The sequence below is a fragment of the Anopheles stephensi genome, chromosome X (genome assembly GCF_013141755.1).
Source record: "Anopheles stephensi strain Indian chromosome X, UCI_ANSTEP_V1.0, whole genome shotgun sequence".
Lineage (NCBI taxonomy): Eukaryota > Metazoa > Arthropoda > Insecta > Diptera > Culicidae > Anopheles > Anopheles stephensi.
In genome coordinates this window covers 6,565,480-6,584,940 of record NC_050201.1, presented here as the reverse complement: position 1 = coordinate 6,584,940, position 19,461 = coordinate 6,565,480, and the positions used below count along the sequence as shown (strand labels likewise).

Below are 19,461 nucleotides of genomic sequence, written 5' to 3'. Positions count from 1 at the left end.
TTTTTGTTTCGTTTTGTTATTTGCTGCTTTTTTTACACCTATGATATGCATTTTCAATTTGTTGCTCTCATTGATCATTCTCATTTATTTTAGTGTTTTTCTGCGATTTTTTTATCAAAACATTCACCACTCGGCCCCTTTCTTCTGTGTGGTGGGGCGGCCTGTATCTTGCCTCGTGAAATATCCCATTTTTTGCGAAGCCTCAGCTTTCCTTTTCATTCTTTCTCTATTTCTCTCTCTCTCTCGTTTTCGCTTGCTTTCTCCATGTCATTCTTTCTCTCTCTCTCTGTGTTTTATATAAGCGATCACCAGGTGATCATTTGTCACTTATGCTCGTATCCGCGCGATGAGCGTTGGATCATACGCAGCCCACACACAATCACAAAAATTCGCCTCTGCATCGCATCTGACGTGTAATTTAGTGTGTGTGTGTATAAGATTTTTTTTGTTTGTTTGACAGAAGCACCCGCGGTTCGGCGGTCTACAAACCGTTTCTGAACTAAAAACGGAATGAAAAACGCAAGCATTCTCGCCCTCTCTCTCTCTCTTGTTTCGCCAGGCTCTCTCTCGCCCTCTTTTTCTATCCCGCTCGTCGAAAATGTTGTTACTTGGGTCCGCAATAATTGATAATATATATTTTGCCGCAACTTGTGTTTTGTTTGTCTTGTGTTGATTTAAACTTTTTACATTTAATTTTGTGCAAATGGTCGCGCTATCAAAATGTGTGTGGCTGTGTGTGTGTGTGAATGTGAGTGCTATATATATTTTTTTGAATGCAGTCAAACTTTTCCTTAAATGTTTTAGAGGTTTAAAGCGTTCTCGTGTTTTAACCTTGTAATTAGGGGTTTCCATTCTTTTTTTTCTTCTTTTGCTACGATTAATCGCGTGTGTAATTTATTTGTCTAGCAAATTTGAGTGTTCCGTATCGTCTAGAAATGTGCCGCACCGCGCGCATATGCATTTGTGAGTGGTTCTTTTAAGTTTAGATTTTGTTCTTCAAAAAGGTAGCAGCGTGTGTTTGTTTAGATTAATTTAGTTCTTCAATTCTTAACATATGTACGCTAATGTGAATCTATGTGTGTGTGTGTGTGTTTGCGTTGTTTTTTCTTCTTTTCATTATTGTTTCACCATGACATCACGTTCCTTTTTTTCGCTCGAAATCATCCTCTCACACGCAGCAGCGTACTTTTAACGAGTTTTTATTGCTTATCTGGGGGGCTTGCTTCTGGGGTTTTGTGATTTAAGTTTCATTGTATCTGTGTACATTAGCAATGAGTGGAACGAAAAAGAAAAGAGTAAAATCAACAAACGATACACAAACAAACATAAACAACACCTAAACTGGATTAGCTTCACGCAGCTGCAGACTTCACAGACACATCCTATGGCGATATCTGTCTGTGCGTGTGTATGTGTGTGGGTTTGAGCAGACAGGAGGTAGGTAGTATACCTAGTATACCTGCAAGTGTAACTGTTCAGGTGCTAGAAACAGGCACCTTGCCACTGGTCTGTCAACATTTCCGTTCGAACTAGTGTGAAATTGAGATTATATGCTAAATCACGCCCTGTCCCTCCTGTCCTCCGGGGACTCGAGATGCTTCTGGAGGTTAACAGTTACTGTTATCTATGTGGGTGTGTGTGTGTGTGTGGCTTGAATAACGTTGCTATTGAGGTTTCCGGTTCTATTGTTTATTTGTACCTTCTGCTGGCTACCCAGGTGACCCGTTCCGGCTGTGTCCGAACCCAGCTAACAAAAACTAGCCACCAGTGAGCTGTGAGATTTTGCTAGCTGGGAATTGTCCGGTGTGTTTGTGTTTGTAATAAGGGGGTGTTATAGGAAGGAGCGCTTTGTGGCTTACAAAGAGAGGTGGGTTTTTGATGAGGAGAAGGGAACTCGACTGTACCAGTCGAGGTTGGTTGGTTGGTTTGCTGGCTCCCCCGTGTGTGTGTGTGTGTGTGGGTTGCTTTGTTTTATATTTGCTTTTCTATATATAACAGGTAAAAAAAAACTAAAGGCTCCCATTTTGTTTTGTTCTATTGTATGTATTGTATATTGGTTTGAAGGACTCGCTTTGTATAACATTGTCTGGCTAGTATTCGGTATAATATATATTGTAACTGTTTCTGCTTTCTGTTCTCTGCTGTAAAAAGTACTAACAAAATCAATCTGGTTCTATTGCCCATATCCCCCCCCCCCCCTCTGTATCACCCCCCAACCCCTTGTCACGGTCCTCCTCCGTCCCTCCCCACGTATGTTTTCATCGAAGCGCTGCGCTCACGTTGTAAATAGACCACAACTTATGTAAACTGTATGGCATTGTTACGTCTAGCAATTTCCATCTCTCTCTCTCTCTCTCCCTTCTTGAAGTGTATCCCTTATCTCTTATCAACTACGCTTGTCAGCGCTTGCTCTTAAACAGTAACGTAAATTGCATTAGTATATAATGACGCCATTTGCACCGTATTAGTACGATCGGCTGATCGTGTGTAGCGCCCTCTAACGTGGAGCAGCAATGGAAGAGTTTGGAGAGTGCTCACTCACTCACACTCAAGTAGTAGCTGGCGTGTGCGGAAATGTATCTGTCACGCTCTGACTCGTCTCCTTTCTCACGAACGCGCGCATCACAAAATGGCTAACGTCGACTCTGTTCCTCACTGTGTCCCTTTCTCTCTCTCTCTCTGTCTCTAATATCGCTATGACTAAAATAATGACGCTGCTGCCGTTTCACACCACCTTCAACAACCCAATTACCCGGTTTTGTCCAGCATAAAGTCATTCCTTCCGTACCTAGCCTTGCTAGTGAGCCTTTCTTTATCTGCTATGTCCGGCCATTTTGTTTTGTGGTTTCTCATCATCCTAGCTTATTCGCTTTATCACACGCACACTGTTTAGAAAATGGGAGAGAACGAATCGTTACACGGTTCGTTATACATGGCGGCTTATTACTATCGGCTCTCTCTCTCTAGATGTGGTATTTTGCTGATTTTTTTAAAGTTAATGTGTTGTTGCCTTTTTTTTGTTTGTTTTCGTTTTATTTTTCTTTGTTCTGCAATTTTTACTCTTTCCTCCGTTTTCTTTTCCTTGTAGTTTTTTTGTTTTTGTTTTCTTTATGTTTTCCTTTTTGCAAGTAGATATAATTGATATTGTTTTGCTTGCTGTATATTATTTATAAACATATGTATACATGTACACACATATAAATGCACCATTTATACATGTATAAATATATAAATATTTTAATAAATAAATATACATGAGTATATATATATATGTATGTATATATAATATGTATATACGATTTTTTTTTGTTTATTCCAGAACAGGCACTACAGTGTGTGTACGTGTATGTGTGTGTTTCAATATCATTTTCAACGCTTGCTTCCCGCACCTGCTGCTGAGTGGCATTTACTCGCCTCATCGTATGTGTAAGTGTGTGTGTGAGTGTGTGTGTGTTGGTGCAAGCAATGCTAAGCAACTATAAGTATATGCGCTACTCCTTTTATACACGCAGAGATACGCAAACGAAAACCTATCGCATGTTGACGATCGATCTTAAACAACAAACGATAAAACCCTTTTCTTAACAAAGAATGAAAAATACGACCCCCTACACGGCTTTTAGTGCAAAAGTTTGCGGTGTGAAAGTTTTCGATTGGTGCAAAACACCTCTATTGCACCAACGTCCACTAAAATGTACCAGGTATGTATTTAATATGTGACTGTGTGTGTGTGTACCCGTCCTGAGTACTGACTTTTTTGTAATTGTGAACGTATTCAAATATTGGTTTCCTTTTCTATTTAGTTAAAGCTTGGCACTCAAATTATCCATTCTCGTTCTGTTCTGTTGTTTGTTTGTTGCTGCTGGTATATGTGTGTCGGTGTGTAGGCTATTGTGAGGGTGTGTGTGTGTGATTTTTTAACATACTTTAACTCCTTCCCTCTCTTGATATAAGTGTCGTGTTCGGTTCAGGTCACGGATCTTGCCGGTGTTTCAGTACAATGTGAGATGAAAAATAATTTAAAAAAATACGTTAAAAGTTTCATGAAAGGTAAAAAAATGAAATAAAATAAATCTGTCAACCAATCCTCCACAGAGAAGAGAAACATAGAGAGAAAAGGAAAGTCAGTAAAATAAGTAAAACGGCTGAAAAATAAGATATAAAAAACAGAAACTTATAAGAAATTAAACAAAAAAACATAAAACAAACCAAACATTCATATACAAACACATAAACTGAAGGAAGAAACAAAACAGTGCTGAAAAGGAAAACAATTAAACATACAAAACAAAAACAAAACCAAAACCCCCTATCGTTTAAATTTTCTTTATTTCATTTACTCGTCGCACTTAACGCACTAATTGTAGTTCAGAGCGCGTAACGTCGCTGTGTTACTTGGCGCCAAACAAACCAAAAACTGTCTGCTGTTTTTGTAATTGTCGCTTTATCCTCTCTCTTTCTTTCTCTCTCTCTGCTCTGCTTTATATTATTAATAGGTTTTAGCACTTCCCACAGGCTCTCGTTTCTCGTTTTTGTTTTCTTTTTTTTCTCCCCGTGTTTTTCGCTTATCTTACCACTACCTACTACTACTACTAATTTGCTGTATTTTCCAAGTGTTTGTGTTGTTTTGCTTGTTTTCATTTCTTTTCTATCGTTTAAGATTTATTTGTGTTTGTTTCATCTTCTCTGCTATTTTTCGCTCGCTCTCTCTCTCGCTTGTTTTCTTTTATATATTTTTTGTTTAATTACTACTTTTGCGTTTTTTCCTTTCTTTCTCTGCTTGCTCGTTTTACACGATTGCTTTCCTCTTTTTTTTCTTTTATTTACCGATATATTTTTAAACCATTTTGGTTATGTGTGTCTACTACTTGAATGTGTCGTTTGCACACTCACACACCGCACACACGCACGTTGGTAGATGTTTGTGTGTTTTCTGTTCTGTTTGTTGCATGTTGCATTGAACGAGTTTACTCGTTTTTTTGCTAAAAATTGCTTCTCGTAACAGGTTTCATATATATCTATATATATTAGCGCTTCACCATCCGTTTGCTCTATCTGCTTTATTTTGTAGGATTTGTTGGTTGGTTGGTTGATATTGGTTCTCTCCTTCACTTTTTCCTCTTTTGTTTTACTTCACTCTTCCTTTCACTCCCTTCCTTTCCTTTCTACTCCACATTTTACTTCTTCTTCTTTTCTACTTTCTTGAATGTTCTTTCGTACGTTCGCTCTCTCTCTCTCTCTCTCTCTCTCTCTCTCTCTCTGCTTCACTTCACTGTATCATGAATGTAGTAGTGCTTTATCTTGGCTAAAAGGATTAAAGGAAGGCGGAGAAGGGGAGGAGAGGATAAAAGGGAAAACAGGAAGCCGGTCTCTATCTGGAACCGAACTGTGCTTAACATCAGCCTCATTATCATAGTTTGACACCAGTTTTGTTTTGTTAAAACGAACAATAATTAATAATCAATCGATAATCATCGTGTAATCATAAATTCAAGATTCACCAGTTCTATTGTATCCTGTTTGCTGTGTGAGTGTGTGTGTTCCTGTTTGCTGCTATTGGTGTATCGTTCACTGCTGTATTCCGTTATTGTGTAATTGTTTCACCCATGTATATTATGGTTTTTAAACCTGTTTCCTGTTTCCTGGCATTGTATATGTATATATTTGTTTTAAATGTGTATATGTATATATGTATATATATTTATTATATATATAATTACACATATATATATATATTACTTTAATATGTATGTGTGTGTGTATATAGTTCAACGGAAGTCGTATATAGTAGTTGTATATTTGATTCTATTGTGTAACGAAAACGACGAACAAAACAAAACAAAAAAACAGGAAAAAGTATCGCTCAGCGTTGTATTAAGGGTTTTTTCTCCTACCTTCGGTTCGATATCTATATATCCCTCCCTCTCTATCTCTCTCTCTGCTCATTATCAAGTGGTTTCTTGCTATTTTACTAAAGAACATTACTGTTTCCCCCCCTTAGTGACAAAGGCGTATGTGTGAGTGTATGTCTGTGGAATTGGAATTTCGTTGGCAAATCGGGGGAAGGTTACGATGAGAAGGTTGGTTGTGAGGGCTATAATAAAAACACCTTCGCAGCCCGGTGTGTGCGTATAACGCGACTACTCAAAATCGTCACCGGACGCGGTTGGTGGTGTGTGTTTGTATGTGTTTTTCTTCTTCCTTGGCACTAACAACCTCCGAGAGGTCTCCGGCCTGCCATTCATTTCTGGCTGTGTACGGGGAGAGACGCGGTCTGGATGGGATTTGAAACTCGGTCCTGCCGTGTGAAGACCGGCGTTGTTATCGCCTCGGCCATCGGACCGCCTCGATGTGTAGGTAAAAGGAAATGGGATACAAGCAACAGGGGGAGAAACAATTGTTTTACTGCGTGTGTGTGTGTGAGTGTGTGTGTGTAGGTGTACTACCGGTCTATTAAACACCGTACATGGAGGAGGAGGTGGTGGTAGGGGGAGCAGAAAAGAGGAAGAGCCATCTAGAGCAAATCTTCTTCTTCTTCTTTTTCTTCTTTGTTCTATTGTTGCTTGTTGTTTGTCACAGTGAGTTCTGTTTCAGGTGTTTTGCCCTATCGCCTATCATATGTATGGTTTCTCTTTTTTCTCTCTCTCTCTCTCTTGCATGCATCTTCCTGCCCGGTGGTGGTTGAATACCTATCAGGCACTACATATACACTACTACTACTACTACTAACAGGGAGAGGAGGCCCGGCTTGTATATTGCTATTCATTAGTAGCAAATCCGTTTTTACATCCAACCCTTCTCTCTCTCTCTCACACACACTTTCCCTCTGCTTCTTCCACTCAATGTATTTAATTTGTACGTTCTGTAGAATTGATCAGTATTTCCTTCCGTAATGTCTAAGTGCATACGGATGTGCAAAAAAGGGTTATTTGTTTGGGCTTTCTTTATCACCTATTACTACTATAATGTTCCATTTCGCTACTAATCTAACCTCGCTCCTTCTCGCTCTGTAACGCCTATCATCACACACTATTTCTCTCTCGCTCTCCGAGAGGTGCACACACACACACACGCAACTTGATTGTGTGAGGGTATTAAGTTAAACGAGTTAAACCCTATCTGTGTTTGTGTCAGTGCTATCGGGGTCCTATAAACAGACCTACCCTTTCCCTCTCTCTCTCTCTCTCTCTCGCTGTATATGTGTGAGTGTTTGTTTTCTTTTAATATGCGGGTATTATTGTTCTGTATCTGAATCTGGGGTTGTGTTACTGTACTCTGTGTGTGTGCTTCATCTTGCCTATTGATACGTTATGGAAGAATTTGAGTTGCCCTGAGCTATTATTACATTCATTATCGGTTGATATCCTGCATGTCTGGTTTACTTGCTTTGTTATTTCTTGTTTGTCTGTTTGCGTTGTTGGTTGTGTTGATTTGTTTTGTTAATTTGTTTCCTTTCTTCTATTACGTTTGTTTGCTTTGTGTTTGTTTTCCTTTATCCACTATTTCTCAGTTTTCCTGTTTCTTTACGGTGTGTGTGTGTTTTTTTATTGATTATTGATTTGTTGGAACACACCAACACCTTTTTGGGAATCCAGTTTCTTCATGGGAACTGTTCGGAAACAGCTCTGAAAGATCTGGACCACACCCTAGCTATCTGAGGAGTTGAAGGTTATGAAAAAAAAGAAATCTCCTTTATGAGGAGGTTATGTGGTTATGTGAGTAGTAGAAAAAAAAAACAAAATTTGAGAATAAAAATAAACTTCACACTGAATGAGGATGCTGCTGATAGTAGGAGTAGTGGCGCTGCTGCTTCTGCTTCTGCTGTATAGCTTGTCACTTGCTAGTATCTCAGTGCGTTCATCAGGACTTGCTCAAGTGCGGTTATCACAACACACACACATACACACACACGCGCGCACACACAATTATTGCTTGCACCAGAATTGCTTCCAAACACAAACAAAAAGAATAATTACTGTACTGGGGAGAGAAGAACTAGTCATTTGCTCTCTCTCTCTCTACTACCAAATCCTAGAATATCACCCATCTAGTGTTCATCGATATGTGGATCTAAAGATGGTCTCTAAAGAGTTAAAATAGTAGTACCGGCTAGTAACAAATCCTCCTTAGAGCATTACTCCTTCTCTCTCTCGCACCTCTCCTTTAGCTCTACATTAGCCTCTCTCGCTCTCGCTGTATTGGGTGTGTCTCGCTTTAATTGTGTCAGGCGACTATTTGATAAATTCAGGCTCTATCGTATTATCCTCAATCTTCGAACTCTGCTATGTAACTAGAGCGGTTGATGTGTGAGTGCAACTGGCAGGTGTATTTGAATGTACTGTGTCTGCGCGATGCGAACTTCTAAAGCTGACAAACGACGAGAGAGAGAGAGAGAGAGAGAGAGAGAGAGAAAGAGAGAATATCGAAAGCGAAGCTGATCGTGGTGTGCGTGTGTGATTTTTGTCTTCGCTTCACACACACCCACACACCCACACGCACTACGATTTTGATGCCTTTAAAAAGCTTTATCTACACTGTTGATAATATCGTGACCGCCGACTGAAAGGAAAACAACTTCTTTCTTCTTTCTTTTTTAATTTTGAATTTAAACTAGAATTTTGTTTGTCGAAATACAACAAAAAAAAAAAACAAAAGGAAAAACACCAATACATCAGTGCTACCGTTGCTTTCTTACTCGTGTTACCTGCTTTACAACGCTTGGCAAAAAGGGTCTAAGCGAGATGGAGGTGACAGTGACAACTGTCAAAAGGCAACTTGACAAGTGGTGGTGCACACGCACACACACGCACGCACACACAAAAAGCAAAACAAATGTTTCGTGTAGCAGTGCGCTCTTTCTCCTTTATATCCCACTGTTATTTTTTTGTTTTGTTTTACGTTTCTTTTCTCTCTCTCTCTCCTTTGCATCTTTCTCCTCGTTTCTCGTCTTTTTTTTTTCGTTTACATGTTTTACGAAAGTATAGTAATTACGATTTGATCGTTTTACTTTTAATGTTTTTCCCCAAACTTCTCTTCTCTGTGTTTCTTTGTTTTTCTTCAACTTGCAACGAGAAGTAGCATACATTTACACATACCCTCCCCATCCCCACTTTTAATAGCTTAAGTTTTGTTTTGTCTTGATTTAGTAATTTTTAATATCTCAGTTCCAAAAAGTTACAGCCAATTGTTTGTCTCCCTTGCGTTAGATTTGAGTTTTTTTTCATTTTGTTGTTGCTTCATGTTTCGACGTGTTGTTTTTGTTTCGTTTTTCATTATCATGTTTTCTTCTCCTGCATTTTTTTTCGTTTCATCTCGTGTCTTCCTTTCTTTTCTTTACATTTTAAAATGTGTATGTTTCTGTTTATTTCTTCCTTTTACAATTCTTTTTCCTCTCGAAGAAGTTTTTATATTTGCATGTTTATACTTTCTCGCTGAATATTTTTTTAAGCTTGTTTGTTTAGATCTCGTTCTGCTTTTTGATGCATTTGCTTTCTTCTTCTCCTTTTTTTCTAGCTCGGTTTTCCTCCTGTTTTCTGATTTCTTTGCAACTCGTTTAAACTCAATGTGTTATTATCGAAATCACAGATTATTGTTTATACACACGTCACGCATTCTCTCTCTCGCTCGCTCGCACTGTTCTGCAGTTTGCTTGTATTGAAATATATTACTGCGTATACTGGGGCAGCCATTTTGAATGTCTCATTAAGTTATCCACATTCACACAAGCACACACACACCTGCACTCACACACATATCGGATGATTTCGACAGTTCGCTTAGTCTGCAAATTGCCAATGAGACCCCATTACCTCTTGCTCTGTATAACTACCATAAGAGTGTTCTATTAATATCTTCTTGTGTTTTTATGTTGTTTTCAGCCAGTGTGACGATATGCGCGCGCAGACAGAATGGGGGGTTTCAATATTTATATAAAAAAAAAATTTAACACAAAAGGCAGCAAATCAAGAGTGTACCAATCACTAGAGCAAACTCTTAGTGACGAATTTAGACCAAGTGTTTAGTGTGAAAGGGAGCATACATGTTGGCGCAATTGATTGGAGTGGAGTGAATTATTGACTGTTTCATTAAGTGTGTATGTGTGTATGTATATAATTTCCTCCTTGTCTTTAACTATTTGCTCCCACAATTTTTGCTCTGCCAAACTCACGCATGGTAGCGTACGCATATTCGAAGCGAAACAAGCTAAAGTTGCCTTTCAAATTGGATTTCGTCATAATTTCCGTTCCTCTTTAGCACTTCGAACTGCTACTAATCAAAGAAAAATATGTGTGTGTGTGTTTGTCCGGCATCCCCCATCATCATCATTCAAAATGGCGAATCATTCGAACTCCATTTTGTTTCCGAAAAAACAGCTGCTCTATCTCTATCCTTCTCTGTTGCTGTATATGTGTTTGGGTGTCCTTTCTTATAATTTTCATGCTCATGTGTGTGTGTGTTTGTATTAGGTGCAAGTAAGTTCTCTACACTGCTAGTACTAAGGCGGCCATCTTTTAGTGTGTGTTTTTCCATTTGAATTTTTGAATAAGATTCTAAACCCTGCCGCCCCCTAAACGTAATAATGCACTAATGAGTTTGTGTGTGTGTGTGTGTTTGTAATTTAGCTTGTTTTCAAATCATGCTCTCTCTCTCGCTCTCTCTCTCTCTCTCTTTAAGGGGGGTTGTTTACAGGGATGTCCATAGTGATATTAATATGATTATTTCGAAACGTTTTAAATAATTTGACTTTTTTTCCATATTTAAATCTGATTTCGTGAGTGTCCATGCGCGTGTGTGTGTGCGGCAAAGAAAAAGCCTTTCAAACCATATCAAGGCCCGGCCATTTATACTACAAAGGTTTAGTACTTGATAGAGGACGCTGCTGTTTGCAATGAGGAGCGCTAAAAGCCGATAAAAAACACTGTTGAACGCTTTTTTTTGTTGTTGCCTGTCTCCTTCTATTCTGAATGATCTTTCTTTTTCTCTCTATTACTCTCTCTCTTTCTTTTTCGTTTTTTTATAATTGCAAGTACAAAGTTGTATACGCTTTTTTATATATAAATAATTGTTAATTTTTTTAAACTTCACCTGCTATAATTGTGTCTGCGATGGTGTGTGTGTGTTCATTTTATGGGAGAAGGCTGGGATCGATTTTGTTAAAGCGAGAGAAAGGGAGAGAGAGAGAAGGTTTGATATTATGAACATATGTGTATGCCATTTTTCTTAAGCATAATCTGCCAAACGGGGAGTCCCCCACCCCTCCTTCTTGCAAATCTGGCTCTGGTTGACTTCTGATTTAAAATTTTCAAATATTGCTGCTACACTCACCATTTTGTTTTTTGTTTACGTGACTCTTAATCGTTAAAACTATAGCCCCCTTTATTAAGATTTGTGGTGTATTGCGTGTGCATGCGTGTATGTGTGTGTTATTGTGTATGTACACACACACACAGTTGGATTGCTTTTGTTCTTTTCTCTGTATAAATTAATTAGCTCTTCCATTATTCATGCTTCACCACTCTTCTTCTACTGTCCCTGCTCTCTCTCTAGCTTGATATTCTTGATGTCTTCCTACAATAGCACATACCGGTACCCTAAAATAATTAACGTTAAAACGTGTGTGTGCTTCTGCAAGTGTGTGTGTGTGTATTTGTTTTTTGCAATGCATACATATTTTGTTTTGGAGTAATCCTTTCCCTTTACGAAATTGATTCCTTTTGCCATACATCCTCTCTCTCCCTCTCTCCCTCTCTCTCTCTCTCTCTCTTCAAAAAGTACACCCTTTTCATCTGCTGTACAAAAATTAGTCCTCATAAGTAGGTAAAACGCAAGAAAAGAGAAACCTAAGAAGGAAAATTAAAATTGTACAACCCATCTGCTTCACTTTAGCACAAAAACACCCACACACGTGTGTGTGTAAGCGTGTGTGTGCGCGCGCCCGCATGTCTTTATGTTAATGTATGTGTGCGCTTGATTTGTCACGTACGTGTGTCCCTTCGCCTCTCTCTGTGCGTGTTCCTTTCACCCTATGCTAAGGAAAGCCTCTTTCCCGTTTCTTATCGCCTCTCGCTCTCTCTCTCTCTCTCTCTCTCTCGCTCTCTTAATAGCGGCCCGCAAAAATTAGTGTGTAAATATATGTATATTAAAAAAATAAATATTACAATTTTAATCCTCTCGGTGCACTATATAGGTGTGGTTCTCTCGCTCTCTCTCTCTCATTCTCTTCGTGTGGTTGTTCTGCGCGTGTAATACGTGTAAGTGTAACACAAATCTAGGGGAGGGAAAATCGGGATCGGGCTGGCGAGGAGCATCTACTGCCTATTACTATTGCTTGGCGATATAATATTCTGTATGTGTAAAAGGATGTAGGGAAAACACACATACACAACTACAAGTCGGAAACAAAAACAAAAAAGGGTTTACAAAAAAAAAGTATATAGAAATAAATTCAAACGTATATATGTATATGTGTATATAGTAGCTAGATAACAGATATAACAAACAAAAGAGGAACTTTGCGCTATGGTAAGATACATATGTGTATATGTATGTGTTCAATTAAATATATATGTACGTGTTTGTTATCATCACTATCGCCCTCCGCTGCTGTCGCTTTTCTGCCAGCTTTCCGGGGTTTGTATGTGTGTGTGTGTGTCTGTTTGTATGTGTGCAAAAGGCGGGATACATATAACTCTATAAATTCTCGTTTTGTCGCTTTCTCGCATTAATTATGTATATGTAACTTAAACACACACACACACCAACACTCTCTTAATGCCTTTGTTGTGTGCTGTGATGCTCAGAAAGATGATTTTGGTTCGCTCTTAAAATGTCTTACATTGACGGTGACGATTTTTCTGTTCTTTTCGGTGTGTATGTGTGTGTCTAATATCTAATCGAAAGGGAAGTGTGTTTCCCCTCCCCCCTCCTCCATTTTGTTTTCCTACAGAAATATTATCGATTAAATTAATTCCACTAAAACGATCAACCGAAAGCTTTAGAACAGCGCAGAAAACATTCTCCTTCTCTAGCCTTTTTTTGTGTTTGTGTTTGCGCACCTAACCCTCTCTCTCTCTCGCTCTCTCCCTTTATTTTTCGTCTCCTTCTTCTCTCAAGAAAAAAAAAACGATGATTTAGAGAGAACAGAAACGATTTCTTTTTAGCAAATATATGGCTGATATGTGTGTTGTGTGGTGACGCGATCGCACACCAAGATAAACTGTCCGCGCATTAAGAAAAAAAGAACAGAAGAAGCTAGGATTGGGAGATGGAAGAAGACGCACGTTGAGAGTTAGGATACGCACCCACACACACACACACACATGCTACGAAATTAAATTAAAAACAACCAACTAACCACCGCCGCCGGTGTGTAAGTGTGTGTGTATCTGGGTCTACTACACTTCCCTACACAATCATAATTTGCCTCGTACTTTTTACACTAACACCGCTGCTGGAATGTAAGTGTTCGCTTCCTTTTTAATGTATGTGTGGGTATGATTTTTTGCAGTTTAACCCCAATCTTCTTTCGCTTGCTTGTTTTGCTTCGTTTTATTACTAATGAAACTACTGCTTACATGTCTAATCGATCGGCCTACCACAGAGCTCGCGCACACACGTGTGTTTGTGTGTGTGTGTGTGTGTAGGTGTGTTGAATTACAAAACAAAAACCCACCGTTTTTGCAATCACTTTACACACTACGAGCTATGGAGGTGCGCTACCTACTACTACTACTACTACTATTACGGCTCCGTTCTGCCCTGTTGCAGTCTGTTTCAATTTTCGACGCTCGCAGAGATGCTTCGCTTTGTAACAAACACAATTGGTAAACACATACACGGAAAGAGTACCTTAAAACCTAACAGGAGAGGGAAGAGATATTTGGGAGATGGGGAGAGGAAGGAGTGGGGTTGTGTGTGCAAGTGTATGAAGATTTCAAGCTTAATCTTGCATAGCCACAATCTTCCTAAAGAAAACTGTTTTACCCATCCCCCCTCCCCCCCTCACAAAAAGCAAAACAGGAAAGAAAAGAGGGAGCAGAAGGAAAACTAAAAGAAGAAAGCAAACGTAAATCTAAATAAATCGAAACTTCGCACGCGTTAAAAGTGGAGGAGGAGTGCAGCATGGCATCAATTTTGCGCGTGAGCGTTTTTTCCATGATGGGCGGCTGGTTTTCCCCTTTTTAAAATTTTTCACCCCCCATTTCATTCACTTTTTTTCTTCTTCCCGTTAATCGCCATTTTTGTCATTCCTCACAACACCATCCTCTTAAATGCTAACCACGTCCGGGCGAAAATTTATTTTTAATTTAGTGTTTCTAACCGAAAATAAAGAAAAACAGAGAGGGGCGATTTTTTTCCTCTCTCTCTCTCTCTCGCTCTCTCTGCTTAGTTACCTTAAATCGTTAAAGTTACTTAAAACGCTACTTAAACAAAATAACAGGACACGCTTAAAATTTTGAATCACTTGCTTGATGATCACATTGTTGGAGAGTTGAAGGGAATATGATGGTGTGTGTGTGTGTGTGATGCGGGGTAGCCGAACAGCCGAACGCCGTCTCACCCATACAACAACCAGCTTTTCCTCCCTTCAAGCTCAATAATTTTGGTATCAAATTTCAATTAATTAACAAATTTTGACTAAGAAAACGAAAACATATAATATATAGAAATGTATACGTATGGCCGAAAGAATCACAATTCGTGTGGGGTAGTTATAAAACTTGTCTGGGTCGGTAGGTCCGTCCGTCCTAAATGCTCCTTTTTCCCTAAATCTTGTCACTGCAAGCGCACTGTTATGGCAAAGATTTCAGACCGCTTTTCGTTTGTTTTTTGGTTTTTGGGTTGTTGGTTTTAAATTTAGAATTTTGGTTTCTTTTCTCCTTTCTTTTGAGTCTTTTCTTTTTGTCTAAAGCCTAAACAAACCGTTTCTTACAACAAGAGAAAAAAAAAACAAAGGTAGAAATTTCTAACGATACACTTTCAAATTGCCGTTTTCAAAAGAAAAACAAAACAGATCACATACCCGTTAACTGAGATCCAATGAGTTTCACATTTTGTTTTCGTTTTGTTTCCAATAAATTTTGGTCCTAAATATCAAAATAGCATACTATATAAAACCGAATATAAGCGCCAAAAATGGGGGTTTTTTGCTTGCTTTGCCGAAATGTTGCGGTTTCTCTCTCGCACTCTCTCACACACTTTTTCTCTCTGTGTGTCTCGCTGACGGCTGACTGTGTTGAGTCCGTTGGAAAACGTTTTGTCTTTTGTGTAAAATTTTGACGTTTCGTTTCTTACTACTTTTCGTCCGCTTCTATACTATTCGAATGAATTCGACTTTTGCTCTCGTCAAGCAAGTGGTGACCGAAACACACCGAAACAAGAAATGCCGAAATAATTAAATCATAGTTTTTTTTCACGCTTACTAACAAAGGTGTCCTGTTACCTCTTATTCTTATCATTTTTCCCTCCCCGCCGATAAAAATATTTTTGTTTTTGTTTGTGTGAGTGTTATTTTTCTGATCCAAATCACAGCCAATGGTTACCGAAACGAGTGTTTGTTTTTTTTCAATCTTCTCCCTCTTTTTTTTGCTTTGGTGTGCACTTTTCCCTCTGCCAGAGGCCACACCATTTTGTCTTCTTACGTTTTTTTTTCTTTTCGCTTTTCGTATTACATGTTTACCTGGTTCAATTTTGGGATGTTAATTTTTGAATTTTGAACTTTTGTTTTGCAGGTTCGTCGCTTGCCTTTTGAACGGCGCATTGCTGTCTTTCCTTTGCGATTCAGTACATTGTGTGCACACATGAAAGGAGCGCAATGATTGTACAAGCGACGAACCGCCACTATATGTTATTGTTCTGTTTTGCAGTTGTTGTCGCTTTCCTACAATCTTTGTTTTCTAAATCGAAAAACAAAAAAGGGGACCGAAAAAGAAAACGTTAATTAATTTTTGTTTTTAATAATAATCGTAAATCTAGAAGTAACAAAAATTTTAAAATTTTGCACAAAATTTGAACTACAACCATCACAAAACGTTTGCCAAATTTGTTGGATTTCATCTTTTTTGTTGTTTCGAGTACTAAGTTTACCTTACCTTTACCACAACCACCCTACTATCCTCCTCCCCGGCTAGGCGTGCTAGTAAAATGGCGTTTGCTTTCTATACACAATTTTTCCCCCTCATCGTTCACAGGGCGTTTCTTGACCGCTGTTCTGAGATGCTTCCCTATATCTAATTAAAAGCGGGGTTGTTTGATTCCAAAACAATCCAAAGGATGCTTAACCGAAATTCTCATATGCCGCAGGTAAAAAAATAAAAGTTATAACCGAAACAAGTGCCGCCGCCGTCCCACCAACACGTTGTTGTGGGAGAGAATTTTGAAAAAAAATGGAAAATTTCTCCTCCACCTTTTTCCTCGCACAGGGTTTTTTTGCTGTTAAACATACGCGAAATGGAAAGTTAAGGAAAACGATAACCAACGATCGGGGAAAATAAAAGGGAGGAAAAAGTGTTAGGGGGTTATTATTAAAAATATGCCTCCATTGCCCTTAGGACGATTTGATCCTAATGACATGTAGCGGACATTTTAAAGAGAGAGAAAAAAAAAGAAAGTTTAAAACAATTCAATGCTTTGTAATGCATGTAAGAATTATTGAAAAGAAAAACGAACTCAAACACAGAGGGAGAGAGAGAGAGAGAGAGAAGGAGAGAGAGCGAGCAAGAAGAATCGTTATCGAAAACGGAATCGGGTGCTAGAAGACACTAAACAACAGAAAATTGAAAGAAACACACACACAAACATACACTGTTCTGTTGTGAATAAAAACTAATACAATTAAAATCGTAAAATTAATATTCAATAAGATCACAGATAACTTTCCGCTCGTTTCAAAAACAAAACAAAAAATCCACGCAACTTGATGCATCTGTCGGTCTGTTAGAAGATGCGCGCAGATTAGCTACAGTTACAGGCACAAGGCTCGTACACACACACACACACACACACCCACGGTACACAGTTCTCTCTGAGTGTGCTTTCTTGTGTATGATGCACGTTATGTATGTGTGTAATTAGTATGTTCTTTTGTGTGTGTGTATGTTGGGGGTTGGTTGGTTTCTCTCTCTTTCTCTCTTTCGATCCCTCTGCTATAGCAAACCGATCTTATTTTCATTCTTCCTACTACTTCCCTCACTCTCTCGCTCTCTCTCTCTTCTCGCTCCGTAACTTCACGTCAAGTTTAAAAGTGCGTAGAAAACGGGGGTTATCGCTTTCCCATCGATAGGATTGACTGCCGCCATTTTGTTTTGTTCTGCGCTTAGTGGGATGGTAGGAGCGGAGGGATGGGGTGGGGAAAAAAGAGGGGGCGCAGCTAAATCGGTTACTTGCCCCCCCACCTCCTTCCCGCTCTCTCTCATATGTCTTTTGAGGTGACGCTCTTGCTAACACCTTAATAAAATAGAATTGCGTATTCGCGCGTGTTGCAATGAGGAGTCGGGAAATTAAAAAAAAAACATGGGGGAAGGAAAAAGAAACTATAACGGAAAACTCACACTATAAAATTAAAACACAGCACACCTACCCACACACACACAGTCAGCACTCGCACTGTGCGTAGTATATATATGCGTGTGTGGTGTGTGTGCGTGTTGGAATATCCTAACTTCAATTGCTAATTAGCTTCTGTAAGCTTCGTCATTTAGAGGGTTTTGTGGTGGTGGTGATGGTGGTGGTGTGTTTGTTGTGCACGAAAGGCGTCTTCTTGGTGTACGTGCGCGCGTGGCCCCCCCCACACACACACACGCGCCAGATTATTTTAAGAAGGGGGGGGGGGGGGGAGGGGTGGGTGTGTGGGGAAGCTGGAGCTTTCCTCTCCCTCTTCCCCCCCTCCACCGTGTGCCTTTTTAAGGGCCATTCTAAACTATACACATTATAAATGTACAATAAGCCTTAATTCGCTGAGTTCCCTTTGCGTCTGCTGCTCTTTCTCGTCCTGTCACAGCCGTTGTTGTGTTTGTTGTATGTGTCTGCTTGCATATGTATTGGTTGTTGTTGTTGTTGTTGTTGTGTGGTAGTAAATTTCGAGGTAAGCGAAGGTTTTCGGGAGGCACAACAAGGGGGAGGTGGTGTGTGATTGGTGGTGTTGCCCATCCATTCACTTCTACGTGAAGCCGAACAGGTTCCCGATGCCGGGCGGTAGCTTCTTCTTCGCGCGTCCTTGCTCTTGTTGGTCCTCTGTTGCCGGTAATAACTGTTCTTGTGGTTGGAGTTGCTGTTGCTGTTGAAGCTGTTGAAGTTGTTGCTGTTGCTGAAGGTGTTGCTGCTGCTGCTGCTGCTGCTGCTGATGCCGATGCATCATTTCTTGCAGTAGCAGCGGATATGGATCACTGTGTTGATGTAGCAAAAGTTGCTGCTGCTGCTGTTGTTGTTGCTGTTGTTGTTGTTGTTGCTGATGCCGGTGAGGGTGGTTCTGTTGCTGCTGGTAACGAGTGCTGTTTTCACTCAGTTGCTGATTACGTTGATGCTGTGCCTGCTGCTGCTGCTGCTGCTGCTGTTGCCGTGAGTGTTGCAACAGAGCTTGTTGTTGTTGTTGTTGCTGCTGCAACTGCAACTGTTGCTGCTGTTGCTGTTGTTGTTGCTGCTGCTGCTGCAGGTTGTACAGGAGGAGAAAGTTCAGCAGATGCAAATCGTCGCACTATTGGGGAGAATCATCTTTCCCGTCGATGGGCGGTGGGGACGTCAGGAACTTTCGCGCGTACTTTGGATAGTGCGTCTTTTCGTGCGCCTTCAGTATTGTCGAGCGCGAGAACGTCTTCCCGCACATGCCACACCGAAACGGACGTTCGCCTGGGAAAGGAGCAAACACATTTCAGCGAGAGAGGGAAAGAGAGAGAGAATCATTAGACGAGGAAATATAGGTAGAGCTACGGATATACAGCGTCGAAAACATAAATAAGAGCCCTTCTGACTGATATGACTTATAAGGGAGATTTCACAAGGCTCAAGCTATTCGTTTGCCTAAGCACAGTATCCAGATATCAACCCGATAGGGAATGTGAGTGAGAAATCAAGTCTAATGACTCTATCAACTACAACTCTATCGACACCTGCAAACAATATTGATTGAGTCCATGCAGGACAACAATCAAGTCCTACAGGATAAGGATAGTAGTTCTTCGTCATAACCTGCTTACTTCCAAAATACTGATATTGTATCGAGTGAGCTTGAGATAAGGTAACAACAATGTAATAATATCATGAATAGGTCTAAGATAGGTCTTCAAGATTTAATGGACAAGAGTTCATCGAGTTCCTTAGCTCATCTATCAGCATGTCTTGAGGAGTTATGGCTACAGCTTCAGGATGGACCAACTGATCCTTGATAATATCTGAAGAATTCTAAAACACGCTGAAATAGTCAAAAGTCTTATCTCTGGCTAATCAAAACTTGATTTCAGCTCGTTT

The 19,461-nt window shown here is 39.7% G+C and overlaps 1 protein-coding gene across 10 annotated transcripts in view; it reads right to left on the bottom strand.

Annotated features, from left to right (window-relative positions):
• The window catches only part of LOC118508670 (serine-rich adhesin for platelets), a 155,425-nt gene that overhangs the window by 17,478 nt on the left and 118,486 nt on the right, over window positions 1-19,461 (bottom strand). Inside the window, exon 10 of one of the 10 annotated variants that reach the window (XM_036049253.1) lies at window positions 4,311-18,843. The exons of the other annotated variants lie outside the window; for them this stretch is intronic. Coding sequence (XP_035905146.1) covers window positions 18,692-18,843 — 152 coding nt within the window. The 3' untranslated portion in view covers window positions 4,311-18,691. Of the gene's footprint in view, window positions 1-4,310; window positions 18,844-19,461 lie in introns of those variants that run through there. 10 annotated transcript variants of the gene reach the window in all.